Consider the following 27601-nt stretch of genomic DNA (forward strand, 5'->3'; position numbering starts at 1 on the left):
AACTGCTTATTCCCCAGGGTTTTTTGTGCTCCCGTTCCCATTTGCCTCTGATGCCTATCAGCCCCCACATTATGCAGCCATGCTGGCTGATGGGAGTTGTAGTTCAGAAACATTTGGAGGGGACAAGCTTTGCAAAGCGTGGCTGGGGATTTAATACTCCCTTGTATTAACCCCTTCCCCCCAAACCCAAACCCCAACATTCATAAAGGAAACTTTGTCAGGGAAGGGCTAGTGTAGGAGGGCCCGCCTTCATGGCATGCAGTCTACATGGAGGGAGTCTGGATCTCACGGCATGGTCCTTTCAAGAGGAACTTGTTCCCCACAGCAGTCAAAAGCATCTCTCCCAGCCAGCCTTCAGCCAGCCTGCCCAAGATGGATCTCTCTCTTGGTTCTCTCCTTCTTCTTCCCAACACACCTCGCTAAAGACTCTCTTTTCCTGTCACTTCACACCCAGTTACCCTGGCAACCTTCTTTCTCCCAGGCCCAAGATCCTCTTAGAAGGACTATCAACACTTTTTGTCACGTTAATGTCTCTAACCCCAGGTGAGGCCCTGGCTTTGAAAGGAAATTTAGCCTGTACTTTTCCACTGGCCTCCAATCTTCCCTTCACTACGCAAAATAATCAAAATCCCTACCATTTATTAATTTCTAGGGTTAGGGGGTTCCACACCCCCCAAATCTATAACACTGTAGTGGGCACAACAGAAACCTGTTGGAATGGAGAGAACCAGTTATCTCTGGATGCAAACTTTTTAAGAATAGCAGAGAAGGATGTACCAGAAGTGGTGTCACCCTGTATGTTAAAGACAGATTGAATCCTGTAAGCTAGGAATCCCCAACGGGGCGAAATCCTCCACAGAATCATGGCGGGTGGTGAGACCAGGCCCCAAGAGCAGTGGAAGCGCTATCATCCCCCCTGGTGAAAATACTCAGAATGGGGGAGGCGATTGAATCAAAATGCTGCAACTCATTTAAAGCTTGCTGACTGTGGACCAAATCCATTTTGGCAGCCAGATTCACTCCAAGGGCTGCTGGTTCAACCCTGGACCTAAACCAATCTCATGGTAGGGGGATGAGTTTGGGATATGGAGGCGGTGCCTAAAATTGTCAGGGTCTTTGAAATGCAATGTGGGATCCTCAGCCTCTCATTTTTTTAACACGTGGGAATCAAACGTTATGTTGGGGGGCTGAAAATAGACTATAGACTTGCCGAATAAAAAGCCCTGGGTTGTGTCGTGATTCTCCCCACAGTGTTCGCCCTCCTACTGTAGCCTGCCAAGCTGTAGCGATCTGAGTAGCAGCTTTTACACAGCACCTTTTCTCTAGTTAAATTAGGCTGTTTTTTCACATCAGGGTCATAGGCAGATTCCTAGGGCAGCGGAATCCAGGCAAGGGGCGTGTGGGTGCTCTATCCCCTCCCCTTCACCCTTAGGACAACTAGATCCAAGATGCATGCAAGAGCACGCAAGCACTTACTAGGAAAGTAGTTTGCAATTGCTACAAGCCGAACTGAAAAATCTGAAGGCTGCTTCCAAACCAGGACCAAACAAGTGTCTTTTTTTTGTTTGTTTTTGTTTCTCGCTTCAGCACCTTTTTGGGTAGCAGATGGTGTGAAAAACTGTGAAACTGGAGGCAGGCTTCCTAATGCTACGGAGGAAACATGATTTGCTTCTGTCCTCCATTTACCCACTTAATTCAGTGAGAGTATCAGAAGAGACTGGCTGCTGGAACAGGCAATGGCCCATCGAGTCCAGCAGCCTATTCTCACAGTGGTAGTAGTAATAATAAAAAATAAAAAATAATAAATTTATACATACATACATACATACATACATACAGGTAAATGGTGAAGGGACCCCTGACCATTAGGTCCAGTCATGGCCGACTCTGGGGTAGCTGTGCTCATCTCGCTTTATTGGCCGAGGGAGCCACGTACAGCTTCCGGGTCATGTGGCCAGCATGACTTGCTTCTGGCAAACCAGAGCAGCTCACGGAAACGCCATTTACCTTCCCTCCAGAGTGGTACCTATTTATCTACTTGCACTTTGACATGCTTTCGAACTGCTAGGTTGGCAGGAGCAGGGACCGAGCAACGGGAGCTCACCCTGTCGCGGGGATTCGAACCGCTGACCTTCCGATCGGCAAGTCCTAGGCTCTGTGGTTTAACCCACAGCGCCACCCGCGTCCCACGTATGTTGGTGTAGTAAGGACCAAACAGAATAATACATGGGTCGATAATGAGAGAGAAGGGGATCCCACCGTCTAGTTGTGAGAGCCATAAAACAAAGCTCACTTGTTTTGTTCCCTTTGTTGTTTAGCATTTTAAAGGTACTGGAACAAATAGGTTTCAAGCTGAACTTCAGTGGGAAAAGTGAGTCCATCGTTCTCCCAAGGCTGGCTTTGGCTCTCATGCGCCCAGATCCCGTGAATTTCAAGGGAGTTGCTTTTGGGGTCATATCCTATGACTCTGCAATGGATCCACAGGTAAGAGGCCCTTCTTTTGACTCTGTCCTTCTGCCCCACGACCAGTTCCTGCCAGGTCCAGAGGGCTGCTAAGTCAAAGTCTCCCACTCTTCCAGTGAAAAATGGGGTGAAAATGGGCTTTGCTCTCTGGACTGTGGCTTAGATGTACATAGGGAACTTGGAAAGGCACACAGGTGTGAGGAGGAGGATGATATGTGACCATCTGTAGTTTTGTCTGGAGGTGACTCTAGCCCCCCATTTTCTCTTCCATGCAGATTGATATCCGCCAGGCACCCTTTGACATGGCCCTGGCATCCATATTTTTGCCAGAACTGCTGAAGGGTTACTTGGGGGCCCAGTCCTTTGAGCCAGAAGATCACACAAAGATCCAGTTTTCTTTCTTCGGAACAACTTCGCCGTTTCAGGTAAACATGGCCACCGCCAAATGGCACAGGCAGATCAGGAAGCAAATGGCAAGAGGAAGCTCCAGAATCTCCCTCTCACACATTTCTTTCTTTCTTTCTTTCTTTCTTTCTTTCTTTCTTTCTTTCTTTCTTGTAAATTTTATTAGTATTTTCCACACAACAACAACACGAAAAATATCAGAAAATAACAATACACAAAAACCAGCATACAAAAACCCCCAAATCCATATCTTACAAGTTAATATTATAAACACTAAAACAACAACAAGACATTGACTTCCACCAATCCCACAGCACCTCCTTTACCTCTCATTGTATCTTCCTGTTTTCTTGTTTTCCTTATCATCTCTATCCTAGCATCTAGATATAAATCCCTCTTTCTTATCCTTTCACTTCACAAGATTATTCCAGGCTCAGCCAGATTTCTGTCCTAGAACCTTGGTTTTTAAGGTATTCATTTAGGTACTCCCATTCCTTTTTCACTTCACTTTTTGGTTTTTGTCTTATTATATCTGTCAATTTGGCTAATTCTAAATATTCTCACACATTTCAATTGACCTTCAGCATAGTCCTTTGACTGCCTGCTCTTTCTTTCTTTCTTTCTTTCTTTCTTTCTTTCTTTTTTCCTTCCTTCCTTCCGATTTTCCACATAGGTTCACAAGGCGGTGTACACAGTTCTTAAAATTCCAAAACAGATCCAAATCAGGCATACCAACAATCAGACAATCTCAGTTTCCACATGCCTTATTTCTGTCAAAGAGGCTGGGGAGGAAGCAGAGCGCGTCTCTCAAGGTTGCCCCAGAGGCCACCACAGAGAAGGCCCCGTTCCTGGCAGGTAGCCTTCTCACCTCATGAGAGGATGGTGCCTGGAGAAAGGGCTTTGCTGGCAGATTTTAACAGCTTTTGCTGGTGGGGTACATGCAGAAGATATCTGGGAGTCCAGACCACGAATGTCTTTGAAGACAGATTGAATTGGGCTGAGGAACCATCTGCTAACAGTTGCAGTTTAACAGCACTCCTTATAATGGCTAATTTGGGTGACGAGGCCCACCAGAATTGTAGCCCATGTGAGAACGAGAAGCAAGTAGCACCAGAAATCTTTAAAGGGGGTGATAAATTCTTCCAAATCAGTCCAGCAAGGAGTAAGCATGCTCAGTAACTGCAGAATGTAGAGTGATAGTTGGGGGGGGGGGGGCGACAAAAAAACTTTGCTTTCTATATTTAAAAATAATGCTTTCTTTGCTTTCTATATTTAAAAATAATAAGAGTTTAAGAAGCAAAGAATTTGTCATCTTTTTGATGGCAGTGGTTGTTTAATTATAGCCAAATGTTGGAAGATGTTTGGATGTGGACTTATTAGAAATTTTGTGGGTACTGTTTCTTGTTTTTCATTCCCAAAATTAATAAAAAACAATTTAAAAGAAAAAGAGGAGGTGGGTAGGAGAGGAAGAGCTGGTAGGGCTGACAGTTAATTCTTTTTTTAAAAAAAAGATATTTATTAAAATTTCAGCATATTACAAAAATAAGAAAAAAAGCAAAAGAAAAAAGAAAAAAAGAAAAAGAAAAATACAAAGTAAAAACAGTTAAAAACAAATCAGTCTTTCCATATCTTATCTTTCATTTACTTGTTTCCCTGACCTCCTCACACCTCCGTTTTTTGTATTCCAGTTCAATTTGTTGGCTCAGCAAATCCTTTCCCTCTTTGATTTTATCTTAATCTTTTATCTTAATATATTATAACTTTAGGTTATCACCTGTTTTTACATATTCCTTTATAATATTGCTGCTAAAAACCACTTAACTTCATTCCAACATCATTCTAACATTCATTAATTTTGCAGTATTTCTGTAAATAATCTTTAAATTTCTTCCAATCTTCTTCCACCGACTCTTCTCCCTGGTCTCAGATTCTGTCAGTCATTTCCGCCAGTTCCATGTAGTCCATCACCTTCATCTGCCATTCTTCCAGAGTGGGTAAATCTTGTGTCTTCCAATATTTTGCAATAAGTATCCTTGCTGCTGTTGTAGCATACATAAAGAAAGTTCTATCCTTCTTTAACACCAGTTGGCCTACCATGCCCAGGAGAAAGGCCTCTGGTTTCATCAGAAAGGTATATTTAAATACCTTTTTCATTTCATTATAAATCATCTCCCAGAAAGCCTTAATCCTTGGGCACGTCCACTAAAGGTGAAATAATGTACCTTCAGTTTCTTTACATTTCCAGCATTTATTATTGGGCAAATGATAGATTTTTGCAGGCTTGACTGGTGTCATGTACCACCTCTATATCATTTTCATAATATTCTCTCTTAAGGCATTACATGCCGTAAACTACATACCTGTGGTCCATAACTGTTCCCAGTCAGCCATCATTATGTTATGTCCAACATCTTGTGCCCATTTAATCATAGCAGATTTCACCGTTTCATCCTGAGTATTCCATTTCAACAGCAAGTTATACATCTTTGACAAAATCTTGGTTTTGGGTTCTAACAGTTCTGTTTCCAATTTTGATTTTTCCACCTGGAAGCCAATTTCCTTGTCCAAATTATATGCCTCCATTATCTGATAATAATGAAGCCAATCTCGCACTTTATTTTTTGGTTTTTCAAAGCTCTGCAATTTCAATCTGTCTCCCTCTTGTTCCAAAATTTCCCAATATTTCGGCCATTTGGCCTCCATATTGAGCTTTTTCTGACCCTTCGCTTCCATCGGTGACAACCACCTTGGGGTTTTATTTTCAAGTAAGTCCTTATATCTTATCCAGACATTAAACAATGCTTTCCTGACAATATGATTTTTAAATGCTTTATGTGCTTTGACCTTATCATACCACAAATATGCATGCCATCCAAATACATTATTAAAGCCTTCTAAATCCAAAATGTCTGTGTTTTCAAGAAGCAGCCATTCTTTCAGCCAGCAAAAAGCTGCTGATTCATAATAAAGGTTAAGGTCTGGCAGGGCAAATCCACCTCTTTCCTTTGCATCTGTTAGTATTTTAAATTTTATTCTAGGCTTCTTGCCCTGCCAGAAAATCTAGAAATATCTCTCTGCCACTTCTTGAAGCAATTCATTTTATCCAAAATTTGCAATGTTTGAAACAGAAACAACACTCTAGGCAATACATTCATTTTTATCGCAGCAATACGGCCTAGCAGTGAAAGCTTCAAATTTGACCAGATTTCTAAATCTTTTTTCACTTCAGTCCAGCATTTTTCATAATTGTCTTTAAATAGATTCCCATTTTTAGCTGTCATGTTAATCCCCAGGTATTTCACTTTCTTAACCACTGTTAAACCTGTCTCATTCTGAAACCTCTCTCTCTCAATCGCTGTTAAATTTTTCTCTAAGACCTTTGTTTTTAACTTATTCAGTTTAAATCCTGCAACCTGACCAAATTCTTGAATCAGTTCCAAAACTCTTTTGGTACTAGATTCTGGCTCCTGTAATGTCAATATTAAGTCATCTGCAAATGCTCTCAATTTGTACTGTTTAGCTCCGACTTATATACCTTTAACCAATTGTTCCCTTTCAATCATATTCAGCAGGACCTCCAGGACCGATATAAAAAGCGATGGCAAGTTAATTCAGATCTTTTGCAAATTGCTCATTCAACTGAAAATGTATAAGAAAAAAAGAGGGTTTTGTGTTGTTGTGTTTACCAATGGTTGGCTCCCAAGCTATGAAACTTTGCACCTGTCTGTTACAGGAAAAGAATAAAAAACTGATCACCTATGTTGTGGGCGCCAGTGTTGAAAATGTGGTTGTTCAAAACCTCTCAGAGCCCGTGAATATAATTCTGCAACATATAAACTCAACGACGGTATAGTATCCTGTTGTCTCCAGTTGCATAAGTGTTGATTCTGCAGCATTAGCATTAAAGCGCATTGATTGCTGGCAAATAGAGATGCTTTGCTTTGATTTGGGGACGATGCTAAAGGCCAGCTGTTGGAATTCAAGAACGCAGGAAGCTGCCTGAACACGGAGCCAGACCAGTGGTGCCTCTAATTCCGTATTGTTTACACTGACTGCCAGCAGCAGCTCTCCAGGGTGTGCGTTGCTTGCCGCGCACCCCCCTGACACGCGCCATGCTCCCTGGGACGCGCGCCAGCCACACCCCTGGATGTACACTGCTCCCGCTGCTGGAGCAGTTAGCTTCACCACTGCGCTCTGCTGCTCACCTGTGGCCCTTCCCAACTTCTTGAAGCAAAACACCCCCTAAGCCAGTGGTGGGGAACCTTTTAGAGAGCAAGTGCCCAAATTGCCACCCAAACCTACTTATTTATCGCAAAGTGCCAACACAGCCATTTAATATGGGATAATAACGATTGTCTGCATGCGCACATACAAACAAATAAATAAACCCACCAGATGGGTGGGGTATAAATATATGATGATGATGATGATGATGATGATGATGTTTTGCTGTTTCATGAGAGTTTGCCTAAGAACCCCATGATGAAGTAAAGGCAGGCTGTTGGTGTACGTAGGGGCAGCTATTATGGTGCCCTTCAGATGTTTTTTTTTAAAAAAACCTTTTAAGGCGGGATGGTGGAGAGCATACCAATCCTTTTTAATGGGGGGGCAGCAGATAGAGATAAATAGAGAAGGCCTGTAAATTGGGAATGGGGAATTGGGGGAGGGGGCCATATCAGCTGAAAGAAGGTACATGTCAGGCCACACAGGTCACCTAGAGAAGGAAAAGCACAGGTCCATTTGGTTTTGCCTTTCCAACCTGTTATTCAGCTCTAAATCAGGATAAATATCATTCCACAGAAAACCCACTTGACTTTGCTCTGATCCAGAGGGAAGCAGCGGGTTCCCCCCTGGGGAAAGTGATGGGTCAAGCGGATGAGCCCTAAGTCAACCCTAAGTCATAAAGAGATGGAATCATTGCTCGCTCAACCATTTTAGTCAAAACTGTTGGATTTCAAGCTGCTCTGTAATTTCCAAAATCACCAAGCTGAGAGGAGGCTTCTTCAGTAAAGGTGTAACTGCTGCCCCTCTCGGAACAGATTTCTTGAAATGTCCTTCATGCAGAGAAGCACTGACCACAACCAAGATAAAATCTGAATAATTTGTCCTGCAAGAGAATGCTATCATTCTAAATTTTTTTGAAGCTGGTTGGCTGGAGGTACTGATACTGATTTTGGAGGCTGAACTTGCTTGGGGACTAGTAGTTCCTGGCTGGCTTTATTTCATGTGTGCATCCACCTTCGGCTTATTATTTTCATAAAAGCTAACAACATAAATAGCTATCTGCCTCTTAACTGATCGGCCTGTCTGTTTTCAATGGGGGGGGAGCGGCTGCCCACTTTGCCAGCCCCCAACAACGGCCATGCTGGGGCGATGGTGCGTGTGCCCACAGAGAGGTCTCCGAGTGCTCACTCTGCCACATGTGCCATACATTCGCCACCACTGTCCTAAGCCATTCCTTTTGCTTTTCAGGGCAATGAATCTGTGCACTGTGTATTTTGGAACTTTAAGAAGAACGGTGAGTAGCTAACTCTGCTCTGGGCCAGAACAAAGGTCCAACTAGTCTGGTGTACTGGGCATCCCTGGGAAGCCCACAGAGAGCGCTTGAAGGCAAACAGGCCTTCCCTGCTGTTGCTTCCCAGCGCTATGCAAACAGGGCATCATTGCGCTGATATCTTCTCCTCCAGCAGAAGTCCTCTTGAGCAGAAGCCAGCTGTGTCAAATGCAGCTGCCTTAACTTTAACTAGTACAGTTGTGCCCCGCAAGACGAACGCCTCGCGAGACGAAAAACTCGCAAAACGAAAGGTTTTTTTCGTTTTCGAGTTGCCTCGCAAGACGAATTTCCCTATGGGCTTGCTTCGCAAAACGAAGCTTGCCCCGCAAGCTCCGGGGACAGCGGGTCTTCCCCGCTGTCCCCGGACCTCTTTTGAAGCAAGGAGCGGCGGGGAGAAGCGATCTTCCCCCCGCAGCCCCAGGTCCGGGGACAGTGGGAAGCGCTTCCTGCTGTCCCCGGACCTCTTTTGAAGCAAGGGGCTGCGGGGAGAAGCGATCTTCTCCCCACAGCCCCAGGTCCGGGGACAGCGGGAAGCGCAGCGCGTCTTCCCCGCTGTCCCCGGACCTCTTTTGAAGCAAGGGGCGGCGGGGAGAAGCTATCTTCTCCCTGCAGCGCCTTGCTTCAAAAGAGGGGACAGAGCGGCGCTTCCCCTCTGTCCCCGGACGGTCTCCTTAGGAACGCATTGATTGATTTTCAATGCATTCCTATGGGAAACTGTGCTTCGCAAGACGAAAAACTCGCAAGAAGAAAAAACTTGCGGAACGAATTAATTTCGTCTTGCGAGGCACCACTGTACTGCAATGCGCTCTCCATGGGGCTACTTTTGAAGGTGACCCGGAAACTACAACTAATCCAGAATGCGGCAGCTAGACTGGTGACTGGGGGCGGCTGCCGAGACCACATAACACCGGTCTTGAAAGACCTACATTGGCAAAAGGCGAAAGATTTATACGATCTGAAGAGAAACCAGAGTTCCAGACTTTTAAAAACAACCCCTTTTAAAAATAGCAATATAACGTGAATTTTACTATCTAACGAGACCATTGATCCATAAAATGAAAGCGATAGACCAGGCTTCGTCAGCCTCGGCCCTCCAGATGTTTTTGGCTTACAACTCCCATGATCCCTAGGTAGCAGGACCAGCGGTCAGGGATGTCTCAAAACATCTGGAGGGCTGAGGTTGAGGAAACCTGCAATAAACAATGTCCTACAGTCGCACACACTCACTCACTCAATCAATCAATCAATCAATCAATCAGTAGCTGGACTGGGTTCCACACAGTTACAAAAACAAAACAAAAAAAAGCCACAAAACAAAAACACAAAATAAATAGCAAAAACAGACAGACCTCAGCGTGATACTCAAAACAGAAGTGTGGCAATCAAAATGGAAGCGTGGCACTCAAATCGGAAGCGTAACACTCAAAATGGAGCATGTTCAGCTTCCAAAAAAAGTTCACAAACCAGAACACTTCTGGGTTTGCAGTGTTTGGGTTCCAAGTTGTTTGAGAACCAAGGCATTTGAGAACCAAGGCACCACTGTAATAATAAGCGGTTAAGTTCTGATTTATGGTTTTAGCTGTTGCCCATGAGAGCATTTAACACTTCACCAGCTGGACACAGACAACAAATCAAAACCGGGATGGAGGGCGAAATGTTAGGTTTGCTCCAAAGTTAGTCACTTCAGTATGACCCTCTTTCATTAAACCTAGAACAAATTTAGTATTTAGGTCAAGACTTCTAGGCAAAAATGCAGCAAATTCAAAGTTAGCTGAGAATTGCATGATTTGAAGGAGTAGCTTGAGCGGAGCTGTAACTGAAATAATATTTTGATGCATTCAAATGTGTGTCTGTAGTTCCAGTGCAACAGCTCTAGGCAGCAGAGTTATGCCTCTGTTTAAAAGGGATGCAGCCAAGTAAAGCACAACTTTCAAGGTTTCTTTCTCCCACAAATTTACCAACAGCAGTCTTAAGTGGGCGATCTGAGAAGTGCATGGTGGGAGCATGAGAAGCTTAGCGCCTCTCCGCCCCTCCCTGTGATGGTTGCAGCTAAGCCCCAAGTCAGCAGGAGTCTCTGCAGAGAGTCACACATCCCCCGTGTTCTGTTGGGAAAAGATCTATAAATGGTGAGGGACGAGTAACTGCAGATGAAATCTCTTCTCTTCCCTGCTGCGCAGATAACCAAGGAGGCTGGGATACATCAGGGTGTGAGGTGCAGCGCACAAACGCAAATTACACAATCTGCAACTGCAGCCACCTGACCCATTTTGGAGTCTTGCTGGTAAGCTTTTGTCACTGATTTGTCAGAACCAATTGCCCCGTGTGGTTCCTGCAAAGGACAGCGCGGAATGTCTCTTTTCGATCAGTTCTATAATTGTTAGTCAGTGCTTCCCCCCCCCCTAAAAAAATGTTTAGGGGTACTCTCATTTTGACTCAAGAAAATCACCATTTTATAGTTTCAATCAGGGAAAATAAATACAGCAAATGGACAAAAGTACAAAGATTCACCAAATCCTATCTTCAACATCAGAAAAGAGGGCCGGGGTTCAGCTGTGGATTCAGTACCTTTGGCCTGGTAGAGTTGGTATAGTGGCTAAAAAATGTGCCCCCTGCCCATGCCCCACAAGTCAAATCCCATCCCACAGCCATGATGTCACTGGATCATTTTGAAGCAATGAACTAGTATTAGTGTAATAGTTCGAGATCTTTACATTTATATCTGCTGGTTCAAACAGCAGATTTTGGGAAACAATTTCAACCAGGAAAATGGCACAGGGAGAAAGGATTCAACCTTCTCCCATAGTGCCTTGGGCCTGATCCAAATCACTCACTTGTGTACACACACACACACATTGGTGAAATGCCAGAACTTGTGATACTACTACTTCTGGAGGTTATATTTCTGGAATTTGCAAAATTGCGTGGAAAATTTGCTCCTGAGGGTTTTGCAAACTGTTTTTGCACACATACAGTCTCTCACTTACAGGCATTCCAAAATTTGCAGTAAAGAAGCATGAGTTGCGAGGTTTCAGAATGCAGGAACAAGGATGAGCTGAAGAAAGAATTGGTTCACCCTGAGTCTTAGGTCCCATGTGAATCTTTTCTTTCACTCCAAATTTCACAGAATACTGGGGGGGGGGGGCGTGACGGGAGGGAGTGGGGCAGGGGAATCATGATCCAAAGAAGCCAAAAAATCCACACCTCAGTCAGCAATGCCCAAACAGATATCATTTTGGGTCTGTTTCCTCACCAACTCTTCCAATGAGAGGCTATTGACTTCCACCCTGGTTTCTAGGACGTATACCGGACGGGATGTGAGGATAAGATTTTAACATTGGTCTCCCACGTGGGATGTGGCTTTTCCTCCATCTTCCTCGGCTTGGCTCTAGTGGTGTACCTTTCTATCGAGTAAGTAGGACCCACCTGCCATTTCTATCCGACAGCAACGTTTATTTACTTAGATTTTATACAGCTACATAAGCCTGTTTCCAGGGCCAAATCTGGTTTGTGGTTCGCCATCCTTGCAGCAAGCGGCGTGGGGTTCTTGCCACGCAGGAGGGGCAGGCTTTGGCAATACGGTGCCCTGAGCAAGGACAAAATTTGCCACCCCCCTCCCCAAATTTCTTATTTTCACAATAATTCATTTTGGTAAAGCTAAAGGGACCCCTGACCATTAGGTCCAGTCATGGCCGACTGTGGGGTTGCGGCGCTCATCTCGCTTTACTGGCCGAGGGAGCCGGCATACAGCTAGCGGGTCATGTGGCCAGCATGACTAAGCCGCTTCTGGCGAACCAGAGCAGCGCATGGAAACACCGTTTACCTTCCCGCCGGAGTGGTACCTATTTATCTACTTGCACTTAGACGTGCTTTCGAACTGCTAGGTTGGCAGGAGCAGGGACCGAGCAACGGGAACTCGAATCGTGGGGATTCGAACCGCCGACCTTCTGACTGGCAAGTCCTAGGCTCTGTGGTTTAACCCACAGCACCACCCACGTCCATTCATTTTGGTACCGTTGCTTTTTTATGGAGCTTCTCTCAGCAGGTATAAATATAGGTCTGTTGTTGTTGTTTGGCTCCACTCCCCTGGTGCCTGCGATGCCCTAACTCCGGGGCTGCCTCCTGCTCTAGACCCTTCACACGGGGAACTTAAAGGGGCTGCATCTTGGGCACAGGGGGCGAACGAGCCCTTCACCTCTTTCGTTCCAGCAAGCTCCGTGGGGACGACCCGTCCAGAATCCTCGTCCACCTCTGCTCTGCGCTGCTGATGCTCAACCTCACCTTCCTGCTGGACTCCTGGCTGGCCTCTTTCCAGGTGCGCGGCCTCTGCATCGCTGTGTCCGTGGCTCTCCACTACTTCCTGCTGGCTGCCTTCACCTGGATGGGCCTGGAAGCCGTCCACATGTACTATGCGCTGGTCAGGGTCTTCAACACTTACGTCCCGCATTACATGCTCAAGATTTCCCTGGCTGGCTGGGGTAAGTGCAGGGCAGGGGGGGCACTTCCCATCTTAGGGCCATATTACTTCACAGGGAATCTTCTGGGGGCCATATACCAGCAGTGGGCGGAGGGGGGATATGTGATTTCCCCCTTGGTGCAGGAGGTGGCATTAAGACCCTGCAGAAGGCAGAGGGGCGTCCCATCTGTCTCTCCGCCTCTCTACCCGATTCTCTCTCTCTCTCTCTCTCTCTCTCTCTCTCTCTCTCTCTGTTTCTCTCTCTGTCTGTCCTTCTATCTGTTTTGTCTCTCTTTGTCTCCATCAATACAGTGGTACCTTTGTTCTCAAACTTAATCCATTCCGGAAGTCCGTTCCAAAACCAAAGCGTTCCGAAACCAAGGCGTGCTTTCCCATAGAAAGTATTGCAAAATGGATTAATCCATTTTAAAAATAACCCCTTTTTAAAACAGCAATTGAACATGAATTTTACTATCTAACGAGACCATTGATCCGTAAAATAAAAGCGATAAACAATGTACTACCACCACACAATCAATCAATCAGTAGATTGGGTTCCACACAGTCACAAAAACAAAACAAAAAAGAGCGGAGGTTCAGAAGAAGTGTGATTGAAAGTCAGGAGCAGCAGAGAAATATCTCTGAAAGGCCAGTTAGAATAATAGAGTTGCAGTGCAGCAATCGCGGCTGAATCACTTGCCTCCTGATCTTCCCAAAAGGGACTGGGCATATTTGTGGGAGAAATGTCTGTCCGTGTCTCTTGGTCGCGATGGCACACTAGTTCCTAGGGAGCGGCTGTGGCGGGGGCTGCTGTTTCCTGCAAATCCTGCTTGGGGTGGGATTTCCATTGGGACGTTTAGCCGGCCTGGGGGTGGGGAGACAGCTCTTGATCCAGAGGCTCTAAATGGCAAGGGCAGGGAAAGGGAGCTCACTCCCTAGCAATATCCCTCGTTGCCTCTTCTGTTTCAAGGCATGTTCAATCACAGCCTAAACTGAGGTCCAGCGCCAAGGGCCTTCTGGCAGTTCCCTCACTGTGAGAAGCCAAGTTACAGGGAACCAGGCAGAGGGCCTTCTCGGTAGTGGCACCCACCCTGTGGAACACCCTCCCTTCATATGTCAAAGAGAACAACAACTACCAGACTTTTAGAAGACATCTGAAGGCAACCCTGTTCAGGGAAGCTTTTAATGTTTGATGCATTACTGTATTTTAATATTTTGTTGGGCGCCACCCAGAGTAGCTGGGGAAGCCCAGCCAGATGGGCGGGGTATAAATAATAAATTATTATTGTTATTCAACGTATTCTCAGAGCCAACAGCATTGTGTTTATTTCAGTGGACTCTCCCAAGTGAAATGTCATAAGCTGAATTAAATTCTTGCCATGTGCCTTTGCTGTCGCCCATCCCCGCACTCCCCTGGTGATACAGGTCTTCCTGAGGACTCTCGTCTTCCTCAGACGGGTCACAATTGCATCCATGCTGGTCTTTTTCCTTTCCGGCTAACCCGTTCTTCTTTCTCCCCCTTTGCCATTAGGAATTCCTGCGGTCATCGTTTCCACGGTTCTCATTATAAGCAGAGACTTCTATGGGGTTTTAAGCGACCCCCTAAGCAGCAGTCCAGTCACACCTTTGTAAGTCTCTATGCTTTGATTCTCCTCAGATCAGCAGGAAGGAGGTCATACCTATATCCCCTTCCTTCCCCCCCTTTTTGGATTTTTTTTTGGGGGGAGGAGAATTCAACCTTCCTTGCTTTTCGGTACACCAAGCTGTTCACTCCCTTCCATCTGATGGGTCAATTTATGGTCCTGGTCTTTCTCAAGGAGATTCCTCTGTCTGTTTAGCTGCGTACTGTATTTTTTGCTCTATAAGACTCACTTTTTCCCTCCTAAAAAGTAAGGGGAAATGTGTGTGCGTCTTATGGAGCGAATGCAGACTGCACAGCTATCCCAGAAGCTAAAACAGCAAGAGGGATCGCTGCTTTTGCTGCACAGCGATCCCTCTTGTTGTTCTGGCTTCTGAGATTCAGAATATTTTTTTTCTTGTTTTCCTCCTCCAAAAACTAGGTGCGTCTTATGGTCTGGTTCGTCTTATAGAGCGAAAAATATGGTACATACAATGCCCAAACACCCGATGCTTACAATTCCTTTAGCGCTTTGCAAATCATATATATTAAGATCATGTGGGATTTGTAACCAGGAAGCCTGGCCTACTGCATAACCCACTCTAGAACTTATTCTGCAATTTCCAACATAAAATTCAAGTTTGTTTATTGAGGATTGTATCCAGCCTTAGTCAGTTTTTGTTGTCTTAAGCGCCTTCCTTTTCAACAAGGCTTTTAAGTTGAGTCTGCTTCTGCGCTGGGATTGATTTAAGATGTGTTTATTGTCTTATCATTTGTTTGGGGGAAAGGACAGGATATGAATTTAACTAACCGCCACTGATGGGTGTCTCATTGAAAAGCCTCAAGAGAGACTTCCAGCTATCATGAGCCCATCTGAAAGAAATGGCCCTGCAGGCAGCCTTAACAGCGTCTCTCTCCCTCCTTGCCTTGTCTGCTATAGTTGCTGGATCCGCGATGACCTTGTGTTTTACATCTCTGTGCTGGCCTATTTCTGCTTGGTGTTCCTGATGAACACCATCATGTTCATCGCGGTCCTTCTGCAGATTCACACCATGAAAACGAAGAGCCCTGGCCGAGTCAGCAGCTGGAACCACAGCTTCCTCCACAGCTTGAAGCGGGTGGCCAGCTTAATGGTCCTGCTCAGCTTAACGTGGGGTTTCGCCTTTTTCTCACTGGGGTCCATGCAGACATTGTTCTCCTACCTCTTTGCCATTTGCAACACCTTCCAAGGTAAGCGTTTGCACACAGGTGGGTGGGCTTCAGAAGAGGGACCAGAGGAGTCAGGTCAGAGGCCCATCTAGTCCGTCCTCTTGTTCTCACAGTGGCCATTTATGGGATGTCCATTATGGGAAACCTGCAAGCCAGACATGAGTCCAAGAGATCACAAAACAGAGAAACCAGTAGGAGAACACTTCAATCTCCCAGGACATTCTATACAAGATCTCAAAGTAGCTGTTTTACTACAAAGGAATTTCAGAAATAGACTGGAAAGAGAAGCTGCTGAATTGCAACTCATTACCAAACTTAAAACCATGGAGAGACCTAGTCTGAACAAAGACATTGGATTCTTATCTCATTATACATGACTAAGCCATTTTTCACCTTCTCACCCCTTGCCTTTTCCTGTAAGACCTATTGCAGTCGTTAAGAGTCGTCAACAGGCTCATCTCAGCTATCTGCCAATCTCCCATTCCCACCACCCTTCTGAGTAATACCCCTCCCCACCTTCTCACTATATAGAAGGATCTGGCAACTTCTGTTTCAGTGTATCTGAAGAAGTGTGCATGCACACGAAAGCTCATACCAAGAACTAACTTAGTTGGTCTTTAAGGTGCTACTGGAAGGAATTTTTTTATTTTGACTATGGCAGACCAACACGGCTACCTATCTGTAAATGAGTCCAAGAGGAGCTCTATTTCCCCTCCTGCGGTTCTACCTCTACCTCTCTTTTAAATCAGAACCAGTGAGGGCAGTGAAGGTCCTGTGTGAGTGCCTGGAGGCGGTTGGAGGATGCAAAACCCACTTGGGACCTCATTGCTCAGTCCAGCTAGCGCAGCACTGTCCACACCAGCAGTTCCCAAGCCTTTGTGGGCCACTGACCCTTGGTTCCACAAGCTCATCCCAGTGGCCCCTGTGCAACCCTATAAAAAGCAGTATCCTCTCCCCCATGCTTTTTAGCATCTACATGCAGCCGCTGGGAGAGATCATCAGGGGGTTTGGGCTGGGTGTTCATCAGTATGCAGATGACACCCAGCTCTACCTCTCTTTTAAATCAGAACAAGTGAAGGTGGTGAAGGTCCTGTGTGAGTGTCTGGAGGCAGTTGGAGGATGGATGGTGGCTAATGGATTGAGGTTGAATCCTGACAAGACAGAAGTACTGTTTTGGGGGACAGGAGGCGGGCAGGTGTGGAGGATTCCCTGGTCCTGAATGGGATAACTGTGCCCCTGAAGGACCAGGTGCGCAGCCTGGGAGTCATTTTGGACTCACAGCTGTCCATGGAGGCGCAAGTCAATTCTGTGTCCAGGGCAGCTGCCTACCAGCTCCATCTGGTACGCAGGCTGAGACCCTACCTGCAACTAATCCAGAATGTGGCAGCTAGACTGGTGACTGGGAGCGGCCGCCGATACCATATAACACTGGTCCTGAAAAAGGCCTACATTGGCTCCCAGTACGTTTCCAAGCACAATTCAAAATGTTGGTGCTGACATTTAAAGCCCCAAACGGCTTCTGTCCAGTAGACCTGAAGGAGCATCTCCACCCCCATTGTTCAGACCTTCTGGCAGTTCCCTCCCTACAAGAAGCGAAGTTACAGGGAACCAGGCAAGAGGGCCTTCTCGGTAGTGGCGCCTGCCCTGTGGAACACCCTCCCATCAGATGTCAAAGAAATAAACAACTATCTTACTTTTAAAAGACAGCTGAAGGCAGCCCTGTTTAGGGAAGTTTTGAATGTTTAATGCTGTATTGTGTTTTTAATATTCGGTTGGAAGCCTCCCAGATGGGTGGGAAACCCAGCCATATGGGTGAAGAATAAATAAATTATTATTATTAGTAGTAGTAGTAGTAATTCAGCAACTAAAACTCAGAAGCATTATGGGCACCTTGCTCTCTGCTGGCAGCAAAATCTCTTGGTCTGACTCTGACCCATTCTGTAGTTGAAGAGATGATGGCAAAATCGTGGCCAGAGGAGTGGGGAGGGGGGGTATAATCTAGTGAATGTTTTTCCTGCTCCCCGCCCCCTGACTCCTTCCTCTAGGATTCTTCATTTTCGTGTTCCACTGTCTCATGAAGGAGAACGTGAGGAAACAATGCCGAGTGCATTTCTGCTTGGGAAAGTTTCGGCTCAGCTGCTCTGGTATGACATTCCCATATATATATAAAACCAACCCTTGGGGATGGGCTGACATTGTTCTCTGTGGCTGCTTTTGCACTTCTTGTCCTCTGAGCTGCCCCCTGCCTATACTGGAGGGACTGTGATGGAGCAGCCCAGTCATTGCCTTGCCCAGTAAGAGGCCATTATAGCACAGGGAGTGAGGGAACTGAACCCCCTACAAAAGTCCTCAGATACAATCCACCAATCCTGTATGTGTTAACGGTAAAGGTAAAGGTACCCCTGACCGTTAGGTCCAGTCGCGGTCAACTCTGGGGTTGTGTGCTCACCTCACTCTATAGGCTGAGGAAGCCGGTGTTTGTCCGCAGACAGCTTCCAGGTCATGTGGCCAGCATGACTAAGCCGCTTCTGGCGAACCAGAGCAGCGCACGGAAACACCGTTTACCTTCCCGCCGGAGCGGTACCGATTTATCTACATGCACTTTGATGTGCTTCCAAACTGTTAGGTGGGCAGGAGCAGGGACCGAGCAACGGGAGCTCACCCCATCGTCGCGGGGATTCAAACCGCCGACCTTCTGATCGGCAAGCCCTAGGCTCAGTGGTTTAGACCACAGCGCCACCCGCATCCCTTATGATATGTGATATGATATGTGTTAGGATTATTATTTATTATATTTTAAAATGAACATCGCATTTTTAAATCTTTTTTAAAAAATAGATTTAAATGTGGCCAACAACAAAGGCTCAAAATACCAAATGATTTAAAACAATGCAACAAAAATTAAAATGAGCTATTTAAAAAGCCCAAGAACCTCATATACAGGGCTTTAAATAGAGTGAAACAGCAGTTAAAGGGAAAACAAAGCAACAGCAAGCCTTTAAAAAAAATCTATTTAAGTTAAGCGGAGGCACAGGTTCTGTGTCTGTGTCTCTGTGTGATGGTTCTGTTTTTTTAGGGCTTTACAATTTCCTAGTATGACCAGTCCTTGTCCCAGGGGGATTCCATTCTCATACAGACACAGCTAAACAACAGAGGAGGCAGCGGCAGATGAGAAGGAGGTGAAGGAAGCTATGGAAAGAATATCTGATGGCTTTAATTCCACGTGCTTTGGCTTAGTTTACAATAAGGCATGGGGAACTAGTGGGATGACCCCAAAGGCTTCTGGGAAAAGCCGAGTTTTGAAGAAAGACCTAAAGTAATCTAGACTAGAGAAGAGGTCGTGTGGAGGCATTCTGGGAGGCAGTTCTAGGCATAAATGGCAGCAAATAAAAAATGGATTTCAGGGGGGCAGGAGACCGTTTATGCTTTCATACCCTCCAAAACCTGCCCTCCTATGCTGTTTCAGATTGTAGCAGCTCTGCCGCAACTCTGGGGTATCTCCATCACTCGCAGAGGACGTCACCCCATTCTCTGAAGTCGCAGAGCTCTTGTACCACCAGCTCCACATCGAATGGTTCAGGAAGCTTACCAGGGGCTGCTCCTGAGACTGGTGAGTGGGAACTATATATATCCAGATAGCTGGATAGATAGATAGTGCTATGTACTGAAGTTCTCACACTGGGCCAGCAGGGGGATACTGCAGATAGTTTTCCCTCAGGTCCACATATGCAAATAAGGGATTGAAAGTGACGTTCAGTGATTGGATAGTTACAGAAAATGGTTACTGTTGCGTTCTAGTAGAGCTCTATATAAGCAGGCTGGCTGAACCCTTCAATTCAGTTCTGTTCAGTTCAGTTCTATTCTGGCCTGTGAATAAATAAGAGCTGTTTGAAGAATCGCTGTGTCGTCTGATATGTTCACCCACAACTTAACAGATAGATAGATAGATAGATAGATAGATAGATAGATAGATAGATAGGATCGTAGGCCACAGGCTACCAGTACTGCAGGACGAAATGAGAAGTGGGTGGTAGCATCTGGAACTGGCACTATGGAGGATGACATTGCAAAGTGAGGGGTTTGGTGCACCCTGTTTTTGAGTGCTTTTTCTGAGAAGACTCCCCCAAAGTAGAAAGCTAGCACAAAAGGTAATAAAGTTCCCATTCCCCCACCTGCCACAATGGCTGCTTTGATACTTTTTTTGAAATATCAAATTCTTTCAGAAATTTATCTCCCTCTTATTTTATTTTTTTATGCGTTTGCTTGTCTGGTGCCGGAAGCAGCCCCTCCTTAGCCTGTCTCTTGAGCAAATCTGGCACTGGCTTGCGAGGTGGGTGGGTTTGTGGGTGAAGCATCTTCCTTTCTTAAAAAAAAATGTTCCTAATAGTTTCCTAGGTTTTGCAGAACATCTTGAAAACGCAGAAAGAAAAATCGTATTTCCACCTTCAGCTTTCCTGGATTATTTTCAAAAGGTGTGAATCATTGGAGGGGTGGTTGACTCCCTCTGTATTTATTTCCTAGATGAAGTTTTGCACAGCACCCGCCACACATCCTTTACTCACCAGAAGGTCAAGCTTCCTCGCGTGAGGAGAATGTCACCAATGGATGCAGAGCTTCACTGCACTCAGAAAACGAGTTTTTTGCCTTGAGGGCCTGTCTGGTTCTTCCTGGGTCTCTGGCTGTCCAGTCTGCTCTTTACAGTCATGACAAATCAACGGTCGGCTGAAGATCTTCTTTCAGCCTCTCCTTCCACCCTTCTCAAAGTATTCCGAGCCAATTCAATAAGTTAGTTTCAGTTAAGGATTTAGAAAAGCCTACCAGTGGAGCAGGCAAGCTCTCAACCTATGCCCCATGAAGACAAACGTTTGGACAGACCAGTGGTTGCAAACCTAAATGAAAATTAAGTGAAGGATTAACATCGGAATCATTTATTGACCAATTAAGAAGTGCAATGTGATATTAGATGATTAGCCCTCCGCAAAATTCAGAGCATGGGAAGTCACCCAGAGATATATAATTTGGCAATATATTCGGCTTTTTTATTGTATTGTAATTTGGAATGTTATAATGTGTTGTTGTTTTTTAAAAAAATAACATTTATTGCTTTTCCAACAATCTAAACACTACAAAAAAAAAAGAACAACACAATACAATGCAAAAACACTACATAGCACTAACACTTACACTTAACACCAACACACTGAACTAACAAAACAAAACAAAAACAGTTTAAAACACATCAAATAATTTCAATATCTTATCTTTCATTCACTTATTTCATCGACCTCCTCACACCTCCCTTTTTGTATTCCACTTCTGTTAATTGTTTCAGCAATTCCTTTCCATCTTCCTCTGTTTTCTATCCTATAATTATCTTAACACATTCTAACCTTGTTTTTTCCTTTGACACTCTATTAATCTATTTATACTTAATTCCTTATAACATTTCAGCTAAAGCCATATAACTTCATTCCAACATTGTTCTAACATTCATTAATTTTACAGTATTTCTGTAAATAGTCTTTAAACTTTTTCCAATCTTCTTCCACCGACTCTTCTCCCTGGTCTCGGATTCTGCCAGTCATTTCCGCCAGTTCCATGTAGTCCATCAGCTTCATCTGCCATTCTTCCCTGGTGGGTAGATCTTGTGTCTTCCAATGCTTTGCAATAAGTATTCTTGCTGCTGTTGTTGCATACATAAAAAAAGTTCTATCCTTCTTTGGCACCAATTGGCCGACCATGCCCAGGAGAAAGGCCTTTGGTTTCTTCAGGAAGGTATATTTGAATACCTTTTTCATTTCGTTATAAATCATCTCCCAAAATGTCTTAATCCTTGGGCATGTCCACCAAAGGTGAAAGAATGTACCTTCAGTCTCATTACATTTCCAACATTTATTATCGGGCAAACGGTAAATTTTTGCAAGCTTGACTGGTGTCATGTACCACCTATAAATCATTTTCATTAAATTTTCTCTTAGGGCATTACATGCTGTGAATTTCATACCTGTGTTCCATAACTGTTCCCAGTCAGCCATCATTATGTTATGTCCAACATCTTGTACCCATTTAATCATAGCTGATTTCACCATTTCATCCTGAGTGTTCCATTTCAACAGCAAGTTATACATTCTTGACAAATTCTTAATTTTTGGGTCTAACAATTCTGTTTCCAATTTTGATTTGGTTGGCAGGAGCAGGGACTGAGCAACGGGAGCACACCCCGTTGCGGTGATTCGAACCGCGACCTTCTAATCAGCAAGTCCTAGGCTCTGTGGTTTAGACCACAGCACCACCCATGTCCCACTTTAGTTAAGTTAAAAATCCCTCCTCTTGGAGACAGTTTATTTCACCCTGAGGATACGTATGATGGTTAATAAATCTGGCCTATGGAAGCGAATATGATTGCCGGCTGTTCCGTTCAGCCCCACTTCCCACCCATGAAGGCTTTCGATAGTTGCTCATCATTGGTACCCAGAGCTGCCTTAGCAGGGATGGCGGCTGAGTGAGTCTCCCCCACATGGGGGAGCAAAATACAAAAGACTCTTTTATTCCCACGCAGAAGCAGTTAGTGATGACTGGGGAGAAGGAGAGGAGGAATATTTCAGCAAGAACCTTTCCCTGAAGGCAGCAGCAAGAGCTCCCAGGCCGATCACACAGTGACTTGAATTGGGCTGTAACTGGCAAGGAAGGCAATGTAAAAGTTTTTGTTAAAACCAAGATAAAAGTCTTAAGCTGTACAGAGAAGATCTGCGAGGAGGATATTCAACATCCTTGAATTCTGCCCCTTTGAGATCCAGCGTGGCAAAGTGTCAGACTAGGACCTAGGAGACCAGGGTTCAAATCCTCTCACTGCCTCTCTCAGCCTAACCTCCCTCACAGGACGGTTCTGGGGATTAATTGAGGAGAGGGGGGAACCATGTTCAGCTCCTGCAAGAATAAGGGGGAATGGGAATGTGGTAACTAATAAAATGAAATAAATCTTCCAGAGCAGCCAGAAGGACAGTGGCGTAGCGTGAGGGGGGCCAAAGGGGCTGTTGCCCTGGGAAATAAACCAAGGGAAATAAACCACTTTGAGTGGCTTTTTTAAACAACCAGGTGGAGTAAAAGTGTCATGAAACAATCATAAAATAAACGGCCACTGCCGCTGTCCCCTCCCTAGCTCCCCTCTGCTGGGAAAACCCTTCCCCACCACCCTGCTGCCGCCCTGCCCTGACAGGGGGCGCAATACTTGCCCTGGGCACTGGCAACCCATGCTACACCACTGGGTTAGGAGACAGGAATTGATCCTTAAAACTATATCCTTAGGAGTTATCAAGTCTATGAGCCAAGGGAAAACTTTGGATCAGGACCGTATTGAAATGAAGGGGGGGGGGAGAGACCCAAGAATAAGAGTGTCCAAGGTGAACATGTGTCTCTAAATGACAGAAGAGAAAGTTAACTTTCACATCACCAGTGGAGTAGAATTGAGTGAAGAAATGGTGCACACCAATGTATCCTTTAGCACACTGGGCTCAACCTCCTAAACTTCCTAACTCAGAAAAGGCAACCCAAATGGTCGAGGGGATGCAGCAACTGCCCTTGGGACATTCTAGTTAAGGAAAAAGCAAGCACAAGGTGAAAGCAGCATTAGGGAGCAAGGGAGAGTTGCTCTTGTGCTTGAGTCCTGCCTAGTTGGCCACTGGAAGAACAGGATGGGCCTCGTTGGGCTTCATCTAGCAGGCTCTTCTTATGTTAAAGGTAAAGGGACCCCTGACCATTAGGTCCAGTCGTGGTAGACTCTGGGGTTGCGCACTCATCTCGCTTTATTGGCCAAGGGAGCCGGCGTACAGCTTCCGGGTCATGTGGCCAGCATGCCTAAGCCGCTTCTGGCGAACCAGAGCAGCACACAGAAACATTGTTTACCTTCCTGCCGGAGCGGTACCTATTGATCTACTTGCACTTTGACGTGTTTTCGAACTGCTAGGTTGGCAGAAGCTGGGACCGAGCAATGGGAGCTCAGCCCGTTGCAGGGATTCGAACCTCCAACCTTCTGATTGGCAAGTCCTAGGCTCTGTGGTTTAACCCACAGCGCCACCTGCGTCCCCTTCTTATGTTAAGAACAGGTAAAATGGTAAAGGACCCCTGGACGGTTAAGTCCTGTCAAAGGTGACTATGAGTTTGTGGCTCTCATCTTGCTTTCAGGCCGAGGGAGCCAGCGTTTGTCCACAGACAGCTTTCCGGGTCATGCCAGCAGGACTAAACCGCTTCTGGTGCAACGGGTCACAGTGACGGAAACCAGAGCACACGGAAACGCCGTTTACCTTCCCGTCGCAGTGGTGCCTATTTATCTACTTGCGCTGGCGTGCTTTAGAATTGCTAGGTTGGCAGGAGCTGGGACAGAGCAACAGGAGCTCACCACGTCATTCAGATCTGAACCGCCGACCTTCCCATCAGCAAGCCCAAGAGGCTCAGTGGTTTAGTGCACAGCGCCACCCACGTCCCTTCGTGAAGAACAGCACACTTGGGGGAAGGGGTGTGTGTGTCTTGGTAAAGAAAAGTATTTCAATTATTACTTTTGGTCACATTTATTTTAAACCCTGTCTTTAAAAGCAAATAGAAGCCAAAGCAAAACACAGGCCTTTGGGTTTCTGTGGGGAAAAATAAGAGCAGAAAGGAGCTTTTGGCTGCTCCCTGTTGCTATCTTCTATCTAAGCCAGCCCCCCCCCAACTGCTCCCCTCATTCCATAACTCAAGAGTGCTTCATTTAAACTTCAAACGCAGCATTGTTTAAGTTGTCAGGTGGAATGAAGGCATATAATTTTATGATGGGGCGTGAATCAGCCTCTCTCTACACCTGGCACCCTCTCATTTGTCTCTCTGATGCCTCCTTGCAAGATCGGGGGGGGGGGTATTGCGACAGGTATGGAGGAGCAGAGACAATAACACCTGCTGAATTCATCTCGAGTCATTTCCTGATCACCTCAAAGAATATTCAAACGTGAACACCCAAAGGCAGAGGTGGCAGCAGAGATCCAGTTGCGGGGGGGGGGGGCAGGGGGCTGGTGATATCTGGGAATGTGTTTACGATGTGGATGCATGAAGCTGGAAGTGATCCAAATTACTCTTAAATGGCATGTTTACCGTTTTCTACTGTACACTAGAGTTGAAAACATCCCCTCCTCAATGCCTTGCTAACAGCACCTGCGCAGCTAAAAGGCTCTTCTATTGCCAAAGATATAAGAGACACCTTTGATGTCATGACGACACCGCTTACCTATTATGGGATTTACATGTGGGGGGGGAAAGGGAAGGTGAGCCTTTGGCCTCCAGTGCGCACCACAGTGGCGTAGCGTGGGGGGTGCAGGGGGGGCCGGCCGCACCGGGCGCAACATCTGGGGGTTAGGGTTAGGGGGCGCAAATCCACGGGTTAGGGGGCACAAATTACTTGCCTTGCCCCGGGTGCTGACAACCCACGCTACGCCACTGGCGCACCAGCCTCAGCCAGCAAGGCTGCAGGTTAACCATGATGGGCGCCAAGGTTCAATGACGTCTGTGTAAATGGTGCCTGGAAACACTGGGATCTCTGTTTCTTCTTTCTTTGGCAATCACTCGTAACCGAGTAAGATTGTCTTCCATAAACACGGTTTTATCAGTGAGTCTGTAAGCGACTGTGGAGGCCAATTCTGGATCCACACGTCCTTCCACAGTGGGGACATTGGTTTCTGTGTGGGAGTTGATCACAGTGAGGGTTTGCCAAGCATGCCTTCCTCTTAGCATATTTCTCCCTTGCGTCCTGAGTTTGAGCATCTTCAAAGCCAATGACACCTTTGGTAAAGGCTGTTCTCCAATTGGAGTGCTCACAGGCCAGTGTTTCCCAGTTGTTGGTGTTTATACTTTTTGTTATGTACTGAAGTTCTCACCCTGGGCCAGCAGGGGGATACTGTAGATAGTTATGCAAATGAAGGATCGAAAGTGACGTTCAGTGATTGGATAGTTTGTATGCAAATGAAGGATCGAAAGTGACGTTCAGTGATTGGATAGTTTGTATGCAAATGAAGGATCAAAAAGTGACGTTCAGTGATTGGATAGTTTTAGAAAGTTGCAACTGTTACACTGTTCTGGAGCTCTATATAAGTAGGCTGACAGAGCTCCTCAGTTCTGTTCTGTTCTGGTCTTTTGAATAAACAAGAGCTGTTTGAAGAATCGCTGTGTCATCTGATATGTCCACCCGCAACTTAACACTTTTTAAAAAATTTGCCTTGAGAGAGTCTTTGAACCTCTTTTGTTGACCACTACCATTATGCTTTCCATTTTAAAGTTCGGAATAGAGTAGTTGCTTTGGAAGACAATCATCAGGCATCCGCACAACATGGCCAGCCCAATGAAGTTGATGTTGAAGAATCATTGCTTCAACACTGCTGATCTTTGCTTCTTCCAGTATACTGGTATTAGTTCGCCTGTCTTCCCAAGTGATGTGTACAATTTTTCAGAGACACCGTTGATGGAATCTTTCAAGGAGTTGGTGATGGCGTTTTAAGTGGTCCATGTTTCACAAGCATACAGAAAGGTTGGCAGTACAATAGCTTTGTAAACAAGCATTTTGGTTTCCCTGCGAATGTTCCGGTCCTCAAACACTCTGCACTTCAACTCACAGAGCTCAGGCGATGCTGGGATCTAACCCTGCTTGGAGATTGGGGTGGCACACAATAAAGAGTTAAACTGTCCATCTCAACCTACTCCCACCCCCCTGCTTCTGAGACTGCTCAGGCTTATCCAGGATCCCTATTTACATATTTGGAAGCATGCAGGTTGATTGCATTTGCAATTAACACCTGGTTTCTAGTTTGGGCCTTCTGAAGTTGGCTCTCTCCTTATCAGGGCCTGAGCTGAGCTCTCCAGCTCTCCAGCCAATCTCCAAAAGAATTTTTAAAATGAGAAATATCTCTCTACCCCTTTACCCACACTCTTGCTCTCGGCTTTTACCAGCTCCAGAAAATGTGGGCTAACAAAGCAACGATGAATTTGATTAGCCTTTTCGAAAGAGTGAGCACAATCTTCTATTATCCCAGTGACTCAAACCTTGAGAATATTAATATATACCAGAGATGAATTGCCCAATTCAGATTACAGATAGGCTTTTAACATGCCCTGTGTTATGCAATTAAGGAACTTTAAAGAACTTTCAGACTCTAAACATATTATTTGCGCGTCCACACGCCCACACATGCCCATCTCTGGAAAGCCCATGCAATTTAGAACTCATCCACACTTAGCTTTTGCCCTACAATTTCTAGGCACGGGTCCACATTTCAACCTGGTGTGCCCAAACACTTTTCTTTCTTTCTTTCTTTCTTTCTTTCTTTCTTTCTTTCTTTCTTTCTTTCTTTCTCTCTCTTTCTCTCTTTCTTTCTCTTTCTTTCTTTCTTTCTTTCTTTCTTTCTTTCTTTCTTTCTTTCTTTTTCTTTGCTTTGCTACTTTCCCCTGGAAAACCTGCTCTTCAGTGCTGAATCAGAACAAACAACAATTCAGGTTTTCTGCAGATTTGTTTTCAGCGGTAAGAAGCAGGTTTTCCTGGGGAATGTGCTGGGAAAGAAAGAAGGAAGGAAGGAAGGAAGGAAGGAAGGAAGGAAGGAAGGAAGGAAAATGCTCAGGCACAAGCTTTAAAGCACAGCCCTGTGGCTGGAAACTAGGCAAAAAAAGAATGTCCGGATGATCCCTAGTCAAAATAAAAAAATTTCTTCCTGTAGCACCTTAAAGACCAACTAAGTTAGTTCTTGGTATAAGCTTTCGTGTGCATGCACACTTCTTCAGATACGTATCTGAAGAAGTGTGCATGCACACGAAAGCTTATACCAAGAACTAACTTAGTTGGTCTTTAAGGTGCTACAGGAAGAAAATTTTTTTATTTTGACTATGGCAG

General features: G+C 45.4%; 1 protein-coding gene across 1 annotated transcript in view; it reads left to right on the plus strand.

Annotated features, from left to right (window-relative positions):
- The window catches only part of LOC309524703 (adhesion G-protein coupled receptor G4-like), a 36336-nt gene extending 15566 nt beyond the window's left edge, over nt 1-20770 (plus strand). The window contains exons 6-17 of the mRNA XM_082209618.1: nt 2319-2484; nt 2739-2888; nt 6602-6715; nt 8341-8386; nt 10600-10703; nt 11718-11830; nt 12629-12897; nt 14407-14503; nt 15434-15723; nt 17748-17846; nt 19169-19312; nt 20224-20770. Of these exons, the coding sequence (XP_082065744.1) occupies nt 2319-2484; nt 2739-2888; nt 6602-6715; nt 8341-8386; nt 10600-10703; nt 11718-11830; nt 12629-12897; nt 14407-14503; nt 15434-15723; nt 17748-17846; nt 19169-19312; nt 20224-20351 (1720 nt within the window). The 3' untranslated portion in view covers nt 20352-20770. The remainder of the gene's footprint in view (nt 1-2318; nt 2485-2738; nt 2889-6601; nt 6716-8340; nt 8387-10599; nt 10704-11717; nt 11831-12628; nt 12898-14406; nt 14504-15433; nt 15724-17747; nt 17847-19168; nt 19313-20223) is intronic.
- The last annotated feature ends 6831 nt before the right edge of the window (nt 20771-27601 follow it).

The sequence above is a fragment of the Podarcis vaucheri genome (genome assembly GCF_965113315.1).
Source record: "Podarcis vaucheri genome assembly, chromosome: 2".
In the NCBI taxonomy this organism is placed as follows: domain Eukaryota; kingdom Metazoa; phylum Chordata; class Lepidosauria; order Squamata; family Lacertidae; genus Podarcis; species Podarcis vaucheri.